Source organism: Ursus arctos, unplaced genomic scaffold (assembly GCF_023065955.2).
Source record: "Ursus arctos isolate Adak ecotype North America unplaced genomic scaffold, UrsArc2.0 scaffold_26, whole genome shotgun sequence".
Taxonomy (NCBI): Eukaryota; Metazoa; Chordata; class Mammalia; order Carnivora; family Ursidae; genus Ursus; species Ursus arctos.
In genome coordinates, this window is record NW_026622941.1 from 20,652,924 (window position 1) to 20,667,485 (window position 14,562).

At 38.0% G+C, this 14,562-nt stretch overlaps 1 protein-coding gene across 1 annotated transcript in view; it reads right to left on the reverse strand.

The window, feature by feature from the left end:
* The window catches only part of ST8SIA1 (ST8 alpha-N-acetyl-neuraminide alpha-2,8-sialyltransferase 1), a 142,238-nt gene that overhangs the window by 31,660 nt on the left and 96,016 nt on the right, over positions 1–14,562 (reverse strand). The window contains exon 4 of the mRNA XM_026502285.3: positions 14,146–14,238. Within this exon, the coding sequence (XP_026358070.1) occupies positions 14,146–14,238 (93 nt within the window). The remainder of the gene's footprint in view (positions 1–14,145; positions 14,239–14,562) is intronic.

Consider the following 14,562-nt stretch of genomic DNA (forward strand, 5'->3'; position numbering starts at 1 on the left):
GTGATTTGAATTGTGAAAGTAACAGGGAAATTCCTTAAATTGTCCAAATATAAATATTTAAATATATAATTAGATTGTAATACTGTATATGCTTTTCCAAAGACTCCATGCCCTGCTGGGGATCCTGACCTGACATTCCATCTGCTCCACCATCACCACCCCTGCCACTAACACCTTCACACCTGGACAGGTAAGAGGCAAACCACTGATCAAATTGATTAATATAAGCCATTTTTTCCCTGAGCTTAAAGAGCATTACCAAAAAAATAGTTGTTACAGACTGAAACAGAAATTCAAGGCAGAAAAACAAGCCCATGTAGGAAGAAAATGCCTGAAGAGAGAGGAAAGAAGCATAAGAATTTGGGAAGGCCACACAGAAATTAATTCTTCTACTTTATGCTAATGTAACAGGCTATATTGTTCCAACTGGGTTGTTGTGGTATTCCAAATGTCGAATTATTAGAAATCAAGAATAAGAATCTTTTATCTGTGTTGACTGGTTTGAAAGTGCTGGAAAAAACTACCAACTGGAGTCAGCTACTGCTATGGAGAGGAGCTCCTGCTGGGGCCATACTCACAAGAACCACAAGGAGACAAGAAACCCACAGGATGCCAGCAGGAAGAACAAAGGCCCCTCTTCCTTCCCCAGCCTTTGTATCATGCCCCACCGGCACTACTGGAAACCCTCACAGGGAATCAGCTGGCAAAGGAAAAATGTGATTTAGGGAGTCTTGGGTCTAGCATCACAAAACAGGGTATAGGAAAGTGGCTTGTAGCTGAGAAATAATAAGCTACTAAATGACACAAGTAGTAAGGGTGGAAGCATAAAAATTTGTTGGAAAACTATTGCCATAATTCAGGAGAGAAATCATGGTGGCCTGGACCAGGGAAGTGGCAGTGGAGAAAGTGAGAAATGGTTACAATGCTTGAAAGGGGGTTCCTCATAATTTGGTCTTGGATTTAACCAAATGTGAGGTGTGAGAGAAAGAGATAAGCCAAGAAAGACTCCAAGATTTTTGAACTGAGCAACTGGAAAAAAGGAGTTTCCATTTTTTTGAGATGGGGAAAAATGGTAGGACACATGGACTTTAGAGAGGGGAAATTAGGAGTTCTGTACTCATTAAGTTTGATACTCATATTAGATGTCCAAATGGGCTAGCCAAGCTGGGAGTTGGGTATATGAGTCTGGAGATGAAGAAATAGATCCTAGATGCACAACAAATTTAGGAGTCATCAGAGTATAGATAGCATTTAAAGCCATGAGACGGGAAGAAATCCTGTAGGGAATGAATTAACAGAGAAAAAGAGAAGTTAAAGGATCGATTCCTTCACTCCAATGTTTATAGGGTTAAGAGATGAGAAGAAGCCAGCAAATCTACCAAGAAGTAGTGGTTTTTGAAATAGCAGGAGAATCAAAAGTACTGACTTGGGAGCTAAGTGAGAAATGTGAATTCAGAAAGAGAGAAGAATCAAATATATGATGTGGGGCTAACAGGTAAAGTAAGGTGAGAACTGACAACTGACACCGGGGTTGACAACGTGGAGTTAAAGAAACAGCTTAAGCACTTTTTCCAAAGTGGGAGGACATGAACTTGCAGACTGAAAAGATCCACTGAGTACCAGCACAATGAATAAATCAGGCCAATAATGAGGCACACTGTTACGAAATTTCAAAATACTGAGGTGGGGGTTGGGAGGAAGGGTATGGGAGCAGGAGTAAAGAGAAGAGCAGTTTGGAATGCAGGAAGAAATAGAAATCCAAGTCATATAAGGAAGATCGGGGATGAGAGTGACAACCATTTTCTCAGAACAACACTGGAATCTAGAAAACACTGGAGGAATGTCTTCAAAATACTAAAGGAAAAGGATTTCCAAACTAGACATAAAATCCCAGCAAAAATACCATCAAGTATGAGAGTAGAATAAAGATAATTTCAGACATGCAAGGTCCCAAAACCTTTAGTTTCCTTGTATCTTTCCCTGGAAAGCTATGGGAGAATGGGCACCACCAAAATGAAAAAATAATGCAAGAAAGACGATACAGGTTATGCGAATTACGAAATCCGATACAGGTAAAAGGTGAAGGGAATTCTTAAAATGATAGTAAAGGAGTATTCTAGGTTAACAACCTTGCATCAGGTAGATATCAGAACATACAAGATTCCAGGACTGAAATTCATTGTTGATACTGCTGAATGCCATTTAAACAACTGGATAAGATTTGGAAAGTTTTACTACAAAGAGATACATTTAAAAGACAAGGAAAAGAAGAAATAAGACATGTACTTGTATTCACAGGGGGAACTGGGATTCCTGGGTGAGGGCAGGCTTCCTTCTTATCTCTTCAGTTTTCTTAGGAAGGTGGAAAGCAAGGTTATTACCTGGAGGCAATGGGGGAGGAGGAAGTGTTGTGGGTTTGACGAAAGGGAAGATCTGTAAGTGGGCCAGTGAATGGACTTGAGAAATGCTGTGGGATTGCCCATCCACTGGGGGGTGATTCTTGGTAGTATGGATTGTAAACACATCTAACAGGAGGAGACGGCAGCAGTAAAGAGCAGAAACTATTCCAATATAAGAAAAGAAGACGCCAAGCAGAGAGTGTGGCTCATGAGCCTTGTGTGGTCACTATGAAGAGTGAAGGTTCACACTAGTGGAGAAATGGCAGGAGCTGTCAAGAGGAGGAGGGGCCCCATGGTGTTAGAGAGGTGTCCTGAAAGAGAGGACGGTGACTTGGCCTCATTTGCAGGAAAGTAATTTGAAGAATTTAAAGAAGAATACCTCACAGTTAAAATATCATGAGATAATTTAGCTGTGAGAATTGATTGTAAGAGCACAGAGGAAAACAGAAGCAGAGAACCTGGTAAGGGGTAATCACAATTTATCCTGGAAACAAGTAATTGCCTTTTATCCAGATGGGAAATGGTTAGGGGTTAGTTAAAGCTACCACTACAAGCAATTATTTTGTGATGGGGTGCTTCTGTTTTCTACAACTCCAAAAAACTGGAAATGGGAGATATTGTGAATTACATCTTCATAAAAAGATTTCCTGTATTAACTTGTAGTGGCCTGTGGTCTTTTTCCTGCTGGTTCATCATGTTTAAGTAGTAATCTTGTGGCTTCCTGTGGTGTTTTTTTAACATTTATTGAACATGTATTCTTCTACTCTTTTATATCTCCTATTGCCGGCAGAATATCGTAAATATAGTGTTACAAAGTCAGAAATCACTCCTTTTTTTTTTTTTTGCCTCCCCAGGAGTTTCACCCAATTATTTCTAAGTCAATAAATCCTCCCTTTCCTTTTCTTCAAGTCATTTATGGGCCTCTTAGAGTTTTCTCTTCTCTCCTATTCAGAACTCTCTGAGCTGCGATACCAACTATAAACCCCTAGGTGGCATTTCCAACTACTCCCCAAGAAAAGAGAGTCCAAAGACCTAGGCCTGGGCCAAGTCCACCACTTCCTATCTGACCGAAGTGTATTTTTCAACTTGTCTGTCACCAATGTTCTCACTGAAAGATCGGGGCGACGTGAATCCCTGCCCCACCTGCCTTTCCTCGTGCCAGTCCTATGTGCCTCACGGTGATGCACGGCGGCGGATCCTCCCTTTTACGTGGCTGTCCTCCTCCAAAGGGCGGTTCTTTTCTCTTCTATCTAATCATTTAAATTTCTGAGTAACTAGCAGGTGTCGTTCATTTAAAGGACATTCTATCTCATCACATACAAGATGCTATCGTATCATTTTCCAAGGGTACAGAAAAGAACGCTGCCAAAGACAGTAGGACTTGGTGTTTTTACAACAGTGCTAGGGATCGTCCTGCAGTATCCTCTACTTGTTTTGACCTCCTCCATCCATTCAGAGGAACTGAGAGTTTTTTTTTTCTGCTTTCGCTTGCACCCTTTGGCATGTGATATAGAGAATCATCTGCATCCAGCTCAGCAACCACTTCTGATACAGCTGCACCTATTTGTGGGTAATTTTCTTCCCTCTTACTCTGCTGCTTTACAAGAAAATATAGAATTGCTTCCATCGTTTCCCTGAAATAATCGTTTGCTTATAAACAAGTTGGCCACCCCGCTGTTGTTCCCATGTCTTTTTTAATACCCAATAGATAGTCCATTTTTTCAGGGTATTTTAAGTGCCAATCAAACTCAATACGTGCAGTACTAATGATGCCCAAACATCAACGAAGATGACAGGACAGGAGCAGCTCTGACCCAGGTCCTCCTCGCTCAGGCAGCGTCAACTACGCCTCAGTTTCTACCGTCTCAACAGAGGCTATAAAAGGCAGCTCAGTCTCACAGATACTAAAATATAAAAAATGGTACATCTCATAATCAATAAAATACATTATTTTATTTTGTGGGCATTCCTGCCTCCTGCCTTTCCCTGCACTAGTACTTGCAATAGTAATTTATCAAAGATGCCATCTGTCCTATCAATTTATATTCTGCCCTTGTCCATCATTTACACCACACCTCTGATTTTTAAGATGCTCTCCTTCTTGGTTGTTGCTATGTGTGCAGGTGTGTATCGCTGTGTCACACACAGATCTGGATATGAGAGCTAATAATGGAAATGTAAGCCAAAATGCATATCATGATTTATAGATCAGCCAAACACCAAAACTCTGATTAAAAAAAAATCCCTCTATTAAATAAATTAAAGCAATTTAGTAAACTTCTAGAGACATGTTCTTATAATTCAAGTTGAAAAGCATTTTTCAATAAGAATATATAACATTATTTTAACCAATATATAATCAAATACAATTACAATTAGTAATTTCTAAAACCATTCTATTTAATCCACATGGTTCGTAAGCTCCAGTAAAATTAATTACAAATATAAATTTATGGGGCGCCTGGGTGGCTCAGTCATTAAGCGTCTGCCTTCGGCTCAGGGCATGATCCCAGGGTCCTGGGATCAAGCCCCACATCAGGCTCCTCGCTGGGAGCCTGGTTCTTCCTCTTCCACTCCCCCTGCCTGTGTTCCCTCTCTCGCTGGCTGTCTCTCTCTCTGCCAAATAAATAAATAAAATCTTAAAAATATATATATATATAAATTTAACAGTAATTTTCACAAAGACTAAAGAAATATTCATATACATACTAACAATTACTACCATCTTACCTTTTTTGGGAGGATAATTAGTAAAATTCATTAATAGCTGAACAATCTGAAATCATTACATACATAATGAACTCCATGAAATGGAAGTGTTCACAGATGGACCCCCACCATCTTGCCCAAAGAAGCTCTTAGCACATATGGAGTTTGTAAGATAATTAGCCAGTTTCAGACTTTACATTTAAGGTTGCCTCCCACAGTTAAGCTGGGGCACAAATGTCTTGGCTCTAACGAAATATCTTTGTGAGTCGAGAGGGTGTCTCCACATTCCAAAGGGGCGGGCCGTCAGTACGAGTGTAGCACTTGCCAGGATTTCAATCCATATATTCCTAGTAGAATTACATTTTCAAGGCCTTCTCTGCCCCTAAGTGGCATTATTTAGAGCACAGGCCATATTAATCCCAGATGAAACAGTCCCTCCACCATTTATACGTACACACACACACACGCGCACACATGCACACACAGATATCAGATATAAAAATGCCTGGATATATTAGAAATCTGAAGAGTAAGAGAAGGTGAGAGGGAGGTCATGGGGAAATAATATCAGAACACACAGTTTCCGGAAAACCATTTACAACTGATGTTAGACATTTCAAGTTCTTTTCTAGCCAACCTGCCTAAGGTTCCCAAAGATTTCTCTCCTGCTCCTTCACCACCCTTCCTTCTCTAGCCCTTCTTTATTCCTTATCTCCTCTCTTTTGGCTCATCCCAGTGGTTCTATACTTTTCTACTACTAGCATTCAACTCTGGATACAACACCATGACCCGAGTCGCTCCCTAACTCCCCGAAATCAGCAAGAAAGAGTTCCATACAGACAGCACACTTGCTAAACAAAATTCTGGTGCCAACTGTTAACAACATTTTTCCTGCCATGCTATATGCAGAGAGTGGTTGAGTAACTTATCTGAGATCACACAGCCAATGCTATCCTACTGGTTTCCAGAAATCCGCCTTCACTTTTTCCTTTCCTTCCACGCTAATTGAAACTCACTGACATTCTGATGATTATGAAAACTATACAACTGAAGAACATATAAAAAGAAGGTTGAGGAGAAGCCGGTAAAATTTTTGGTACTGTGGGGTCTATATAAATCCTGTGTAACGATTCCTAAACTGGTACTCTTTCTGAGTCCACACCCTAATGTTTTATCACGGGGATGCAACCCATTCTCAATGGACCTGCATGAAATTACCAGGAGAATTAGGCTACTCCCATAGCTATTTACTAATTATGACCAATGCTTTCAGAGCAACATTTGCTCTGACCTGGTATTTAATGCTAAGGATTAGAAGATGACGGAGGAGGGATTAAAGGAAGGAAATAAATGGACACTTGATGTAATAACTATTCTGTGTCAGAAGCTGGGTTCTTGGTACCACACTCACCTCTACTGCTCCCAGGATGGTGTCACCAGAAACATCAGAGAACATTCTTCCTAAATTCAGTACACAAAATGTGAGGTCTAAGCTAATCTCACTTAGATCCAGAGGGACAGGAACACACACACACACACACACACACACACACACACACACACAATTGGGGCTTTATTCAGGTGGTCTGCCCCTCTAATTCACTGCCCCTCTATGTACTGTCATAATGAGTTCTTATTAGGAGAAAATATCAAATAACAAAGCTGCTTTTTAAATGATTTTTTTCCTATTATAAAATTGTGCAGCATATTTGGAAACTGTTGATTTATTTCTTAGAGGTTTTCTGTGCATATAATTTTTATTTATAGTTGAAGCATACACATTTATATGCTTATTTTTTCACTGAATACTATAACATGAGCATTTTACCATTTATTAAAATTATTCATGAACCTTATTTCAAAGTATCTTTGCATACAATTCCATCAACAGACATATAGTAAGTTACAAAACCACGGATGTATTTTTATATGTTTAAAGAGTGTCACTGTTTTCAAATTATCCATAACATGACACATATATTTGTATACACTAGGAGTTTTTTTCTTTGTTTTTAGAACAGGTTTGTAGAAAAATAATGAGAAGCCTATTTAAAAAATTTTTTTTTAAGATTTTATTTATTTGACACAGAGAGAGGCAGCGAGAGAGGGAACACAAGCAGGGGTAGCGGGAGAGGGAGAGAAGCAGGCCTCCCGCCAAGTGGGGAGCCCGATGCGGGGCTTGATCCCAGAATGCTGAGATCATGACCTGAGCTGAAGGCAGACACTTAACAACTGAGCCACCCAGGCACCCCTAAAATAATTTTTATTTACCACCTTTTCAAAGAATCCACTCAGACATTTCAAAAAATCAACATTGTTTTTTTAAATCCCCTCTGTTGTATTTTTCGTTTTAGGTTATGCTTTTCTGGGTTTCTGTTATAGTTGCTACTTCTTTCAACTTTATGGGTTTTTGTTGTTAAGATCCTGGGACTTTAAGTCAATGCTGTCATGGGGTAAGTCTTGGGGGATCTTCAGAGAGGAGCTGAGTTTATTCTGAAAGTTTGGGGATATGAATTGTTTGGCCTGAGGGCAGATCGTGGCAGATTGTATTTTCTAGAGATGATCACGACCATATCTCCTGTCCTCTTCCAACAATGTGACTTTGATACTCCTCTTACAAGAGGTGGGTCTACACAAGGACTTTTCCTCCTTGAACCTGGTGGGCCTGTGTGATTGCTTCAACCAACAGAATATGATGGAACTGATACTGAATATGAGGAAAGCATGAAGTCACTTCTGACGTGAGGTTATAAAAATGCCAGGCACTTCCAATGTGTTCTCTTCAGCTACTAGCTTTGGGGGAAGCCAGCTACCATGTAAACAGTCCATCTGTGAGGGACCCCAGACTAGTCCATGAGGAGAGACCCCATGGAGGGCCCTAGGACTACATGGAGAAAGAGAGAGAGCCTCGCTGCTCCAATCCTTTGCCATTTCAACTCCAGCCACCGGGTGAGAGGTCATGAGCCAGATCTGCTCAGCCTCGTTCTTCCTGAACTCCTGACCCACAAAAACTGTGAAACACACTGAAACGATTGTTGTTGTTTAAGTCATGAAGAGTGACGCATTACTGTGCAATGAATAACTGAAACAAGAGTTTTAAAACACTTCAACGCTGATCTCCCCCTCCCAATTCATGTGATATTATCTTCCAGTACTTTAGCTGTGCCTTTTGTTTCAACACTACAAATCAAAATCATATGTAAAGATAATGTATTATTATTTTACGCACATGAGGTATGTCTGGATTTGTTTATATGCTTACCAAATTCTTCGCATCCCAGCTTTTCCTCCTGAAGTAACATTATTTTTCCTGAGATACATTCTTTAGAATTTCTTTCAGTGAACATCTATCGGTGGTAAATACTCTTCATGTCTGTTTTTCAGAAAATGTTTTTTATTTTGAAAAGTGATTTGCTGAGTACACCTCTCTATGCTGATCATTTCTTCTCTCAGTACTTTGAAGGTACTTTTCCACTGCATTCTGACTTCCATTTTTACTGTTGGAGGAAGTCTGCTTTTTAATTAATTATCATTCTTTTGCAGGTCATGTCTTTTCTATCTGGCTGCTTTTTACAGCTTCTTACTACCTTCAGTTTAGTTTTACTAAAATGGTCTAGGTTTGCATTTTTTATTCTATTTTTTTTTAAGTACAAAATAAAATAAGAAGTATTTTTTCCAATTACACTTCAACATCTATCAAAATAATAATGTATTTTATCTCATTTAATTTTTTCCAATAACAAATGTTTATTTTCTTTATTTTTAATTTTTTTTGCAAGTCATATGTTTATTTATTTATTCTTTTTTATGTTATGTTTGTCACCATACAGTACTTCATTAGTTTTTGATGTAGTGTTCCACAATCCATTGTTTTTGTATAACACCCAGTGCTCATCGCAACACATGCCCTCCTTAATACCCATCACTGGGTTAATCCATCCCACCACCCTCCTTCCCTCTGAAACCCTCAGTTTGTTTCCTGGAGTCCATAGTCTCTCATGGTTCGTTCCCCCCTCTGATTTTCCGCCCTTCATTTTTTAAAATTTAGTTGACAATGTTGGATGCTTCGTTTTTCCTGTACTTACAGATTATGTTATTATTTAATTCTAAAAAGTCTCAACCTTAACCTCTATTTTATAATTCCACAATTCTATTTTAATGTAATCCTTCTCATTCTATGCTCCATGTTTGTTATCTTGCCTCCATATTTTCTATATCCTCTATTCCAGCTCACCAGTTCTCCTTCAGCTGTATCTAATCTGATTTCAACAATCATATTTTTCATTTCTAAAAGTTGTACTTCATTCCTGTTCAAGGTTACCTAGTTAATTTTGATATTCTCTTATTGACTTATTTATTTTTTTCTATAAAGATTTCATACTTAGTTATATACTGCATCTGACAATTCTAGTACATTCTCAGGCATTTATATTTGTAATTTTTCATTTGCTTTTTGTCTCTGAGGACTCTCAATGGCTTGTGTGCATTTCAGTGTTTGCTTATGAGCTTATTATTTGTTTGAAAGTGATATATGGGAATTCTGAGAGTTTTCCTCCAGAAGAAATTTGTGCTTTTGTTGGAAACCAGGGGCTGTTAATGACATAGGACCACATTAGGTCCCTTATCAGGGCTTAACAGGGGACACACAATAGTATGGTAGGTCCTGGGCTTGGTCTCCAGCTCTTACCATTGAGATCAGAGTTTTATATCTCATGGTTGGCTTTAGTTCCCTGATTTTCTGTTTTGTGGGTTTTTTTAGTTTGGGGGAGAAGTGTGTGGATACCCTTGGAGAGTCCTTAAATTTGATGAGCCCAATAATACATCTGAAAATATGTTTTATCCAAGAACAAAATGTATTCCAAATGGAGAGCCCCTTGAGTAGCCATGCTGGATATCAATCAGAACAGCTTCTACTGGACACAGTTACACTGTCTCATTTATATCTCTCAGCAATCCTCAAGACAATTTTATTCTCACTTGACAGATGGGAGGTTAAGCAACTAATGTTACATAGCCAGTTAAGTAGAAGCACACGTACCAGCACCAGAATTTGAACACAAATCTGTTTAAAGCCAAACTTGTGTTCCTTACCACTACGTAATGTTGTCTCTCAGACACAAATTCATGAAGATCTGTACCTTTTTGGAGGCATCTTTTCCCTATCTTCTACTTGCTCTCTCTAGTTCCAGTTTTAGTATCTGCTTTTTAATTCTCTTAGATCATGACAGACGTTAGACTGAACGGCTATCAGTGACTGCTAAGCCTTGATGCAAACACTGATAAGCTGCTCTGAGTTTGGAGAGAAAAGAAAAAGGGAGTCATCCGGCAGAAGAGATACGGAAGTTTAGGAACACAGTCTGAGATGTGAGTCATATAGAATTTTAAAGAGAAACTGCTATAATATTCTTTATATGACCAAAATGACCAAAGTTATTTTCCTCAATTCTCAAATTATTTTTTAAAGTACATAAATAAAATAAATGATTGTTCTCCCTGCTAATATCACTACAGTCCCAGTTGCGTTTAGCAAAATCAGAGACAGTAATCATTGGATGAAGTCTGTTCCAATTGTATGTGAAGAGATTACCCAACATATTCGATATTAAGAACTTAACATAAATACTGGGGTCCCATAGCAAGTCCTCCTAATGAATTAAATGTTATGCATTTACAAATTTTAAAATGTTAACTCCACTATTGATTCACAAAATCCACCTGTTCTAAAAACTTTTTTGTGTCCTAATTCATGTCAACGTAAAAAAAAAAAAAGAGTAAATAAGTCTTCCCAGCTAAGTCTCCCACTAATACTATTTTGAAATATCTGTTACTAAAAAGCTCATCTCCTCATCCTAAGACCATAAATATTTTAACTGACACCAAAAAAAAAGACTCCTTTTATAAGACTATTCAAACTACATCATGCAAATTTGGTTTGTAAAATTTGCGTTAAAGGAGATTTTAAAATATATTTATTCACTTATTCATTCATTCCACAAGCATTTAGTCTGCATGTCCTGTATGCCAAACAACACGCTGGGGTCTCAGGAACACAGATGAAAGATTCTTGACCCCAAGCCACTCACATCTATACTATCACCTCTAAAATGCTTACATGGAAACACGTACACACTCAGAACCCTGCTGCTCTTTGCTTAGTGGCAGCAAATAATCATGTCCCAGGTTGGAGTTTCAAAGTTTGAAAATGAAGTCTTAATGTCATAACAGAACAATCAACTAAGTTTCAGTTTCTGTCTTTAACAATCATTTGCTCCAATATATACTGAACTCCTGTTATGGGCAAATGGCTAATTGAGTTTTCAACTCTACTGAAAAACTCTTTTAAAGCAAGCTTTGAGAACTCTCTATTTTTACATCATGCTACTGTAGAATGACTCAGGCTCGGCCGGTAAATTTTCAACATTTGTGAGTAATGGAACCTATGGAAAATCTGATAAAAAAAATACATGCACATATATGAAATTTGTATATAAATTTCAGAAGCCGCTCAGGGAACCCCTAGGGCCCTTGTACAGACTGTTCAATAGGACCATGGAAATGTCTGCTGACGGTGAGCAGCCTCAGGGTGTGAACTGCAGTCGTGCCTCATTCCAGTTAGTATTATTCCCTGTCCTAGAGCAGATTTCAAGAAGTATTGCTGAATGAGCACCTTGGCAACATTGTCCTTATGAAGCTTCCATTGTTATCTCCCTCTCCCCGCAAAACTTCCAAATCCTCAACTTTCACTTACATACTTTTCTAAAACTTACTTGCTCAAGCCTAATCTAACAGTCTAGGCAACTATCTCTTTTCCTGACTCTACTTCCATAATCTTCCCTCCTCCACTTCACAAAAGGCATACCTCCTACCACCCAAATGTTACAATGACGCATTGTCCCAGAGTGTAAAAACACTCAGGCCAGCAAAAAAACATTTCCAAGATACAGTGTCTGAGGGAGTGTCCCTTGAGAAAAAGCAAAAAGATCCTTATAAGAAATACAAAGAGGTTATACCTCTTTTATCTGGGGGATAAACTAAAGCAACTCCCATACTTTCCTTACAAGTTGAATAATGAGAATTCAGAAGTAAGATGATTATATGGGTTAGGTTTTAACACTTACTTGAATTAGAAGGTGGTCAGCCTTTTTCTGACAGAAAGCTTGACTTATGAATTACTTTGACAAAGAACACTGAGGACTTGTAACATCCAAAGAGCTAAATCTGCACTTTTGAGATTTTGGCAATATATATTTAAAGCATATGCACAATATAGAATACACCGAAAGTACATACTCAGTGACAATTTAAGCTTATGCCAAAAAATTAAATAACTTAAACATGATCAAGGAAATAATGATGGATTTTTAGAATACTTTTTTAAAAAGATTTATTTATTTTGAGGGGGGGGTGTGTGTAAGCAGGGGGTGGGGCAGAGGGAGAGAGAGAATCTCAAGCAGACTCCATGCTGAGCATAGAGCCCGATGTTGGGCTCGATCTCACGACCCTGAGATCATGACCTGCGCCAAAAGCAAGAGCTGGACACTCAACCAACTGAGCCACCCTGGCGCCCCTAGGTTAAATTTCTTAAACATGAAAAATGAAACTACAAATGTATAGAAAAATACAGGACAAAATTTTTTTCAACGGAAGGGATGTGGGTAAGGAAGATCATCCAAAGAAAGATTTGTTTTTTAAAAGAAGCCATAAAGGAAAAGACTAACAAATTTCATTGCATAAAACATTAAATTTTGAAAGGACATAAGTTAAAAGATCAATGATAGGCTAGAAGAAAATATTTGCTACATATGCAGCAAACATATCTATAATATAAACAGTTCCTATAAACCAATAGGAAAATATTTTTTAAAAACAAAATAGCACAAAATGAGCAAAAAATACAAGCAGGCAATTCACAGAGAAAATACTAACAGTCAATATTCACCCCACCCTTGCTGTATTCAGAAAAAAAATGCATATGAGATAAAAAATAATATATATCATCTCTCACCCAACAAATTGCCAAAAATTTAAAAGATTAATAGTATATAATGTTGTTTTTAGTATTGGGAAACAGGAAGTCTTATCCTTTACAAAAGAGTAAGTAAATAGTACATTTTGACGAGGTGATTTCACAGTATCTGTCAAAATTAAAAAGCCGTTTGGTTGTATTTCTAAACATCTATTATGTGTGAATGCTTCCTTGTGAACCCAAACAAGCAGTACAGCTTTGCTTATAAAGTGACACACGTGTGCTGGTCACTTGGAGAAGACTCCCTTAGATGACAAGTGCCTGAGCTCACAACATTTGGGTATTTCAGTCCTAATTGCTAGCTATGCAGGAGTGTGTAAGGCAACGTTTGACTTCTCTTTTCATAGAGATTGAGTCATTCTCTACAGTGAGCAATCCTTGAAGAAACAACCGATAGTTTACTGATGGGCTTTGTCAACTGGAGACCAACCCCCAAACGCTTCCACAGCAGCTGTCTAAGATCTCCAGAATTGATTTGGGAGCAAGAATTTTCCATCTGCTTTCCCAAATCTGATTGAATGCAATATAATGTAATGTAATATCATCATATGATTATATATTCCTGTATATTCTGACAATTTTGCCATTTTCATGCATACATATGCAATAGATGGGTCATTTCTTGTTTTTATTCTTTAACAAAGCTAATATTAATTCAGTTCACCAATCAATGCCAATCAATGAGTTGGGACTAAAGCCAACAACTTAGAAAGCAGTAGAAATGAGTAAGCAGGCAATTGCATTGCTTCTTTGAGTAAAACAATGGATTTTCATGTTATTTCTACCATCTCTAAAGGCACGAAACAGAATCCCAGAAGAAGCATAAAATAGTGTTTAGATTCCCATAATCCTGCTTAGTTTATTTACAATTCCCTCCTTCGTCCTTCCTGCCTGTCCAGATGGTTTTCTTCTTTGTTTCTCAAACTGAATTATGTTCACTGCCTTAAGATGTTAAATACTTCAAAGGCCTTCCTCTTTAGTTCCTCACAAACAGAAGTCATAAACTCTTACCTTTGCCGAATTATGCTGGGGTTAGCTGTCACTAAATGACTTCTGGATCCAACATCTTTTGTGTATTCATTTGACAAAGGAGGAAGATTGCATCTAGAAAAACAAAACATTTTAGAATGATTTACCAACTTTTAAATCAAGTCAGTTACCATGACGAATAGGAATTTTACTAGATCTAGCTCAATTCACAAATAATCATTTTTATCACCTCTCCCTTTTAACAGTCAGTAGATGACTAACTATAGGCATCTTCAAAATGCAGTCATAAAAATGAGTCCTGTTTTAGAAGAAAATGTCCACTAGAGAGTTAAATGATATATTAAAAAAGAGACATTAACTAGGATGAATTTATTCCATTCAAAATATTTTTGAGGTGGTAGGACAGGCAGTATTAGGCTTGAAACTAGAGCTCAGGAG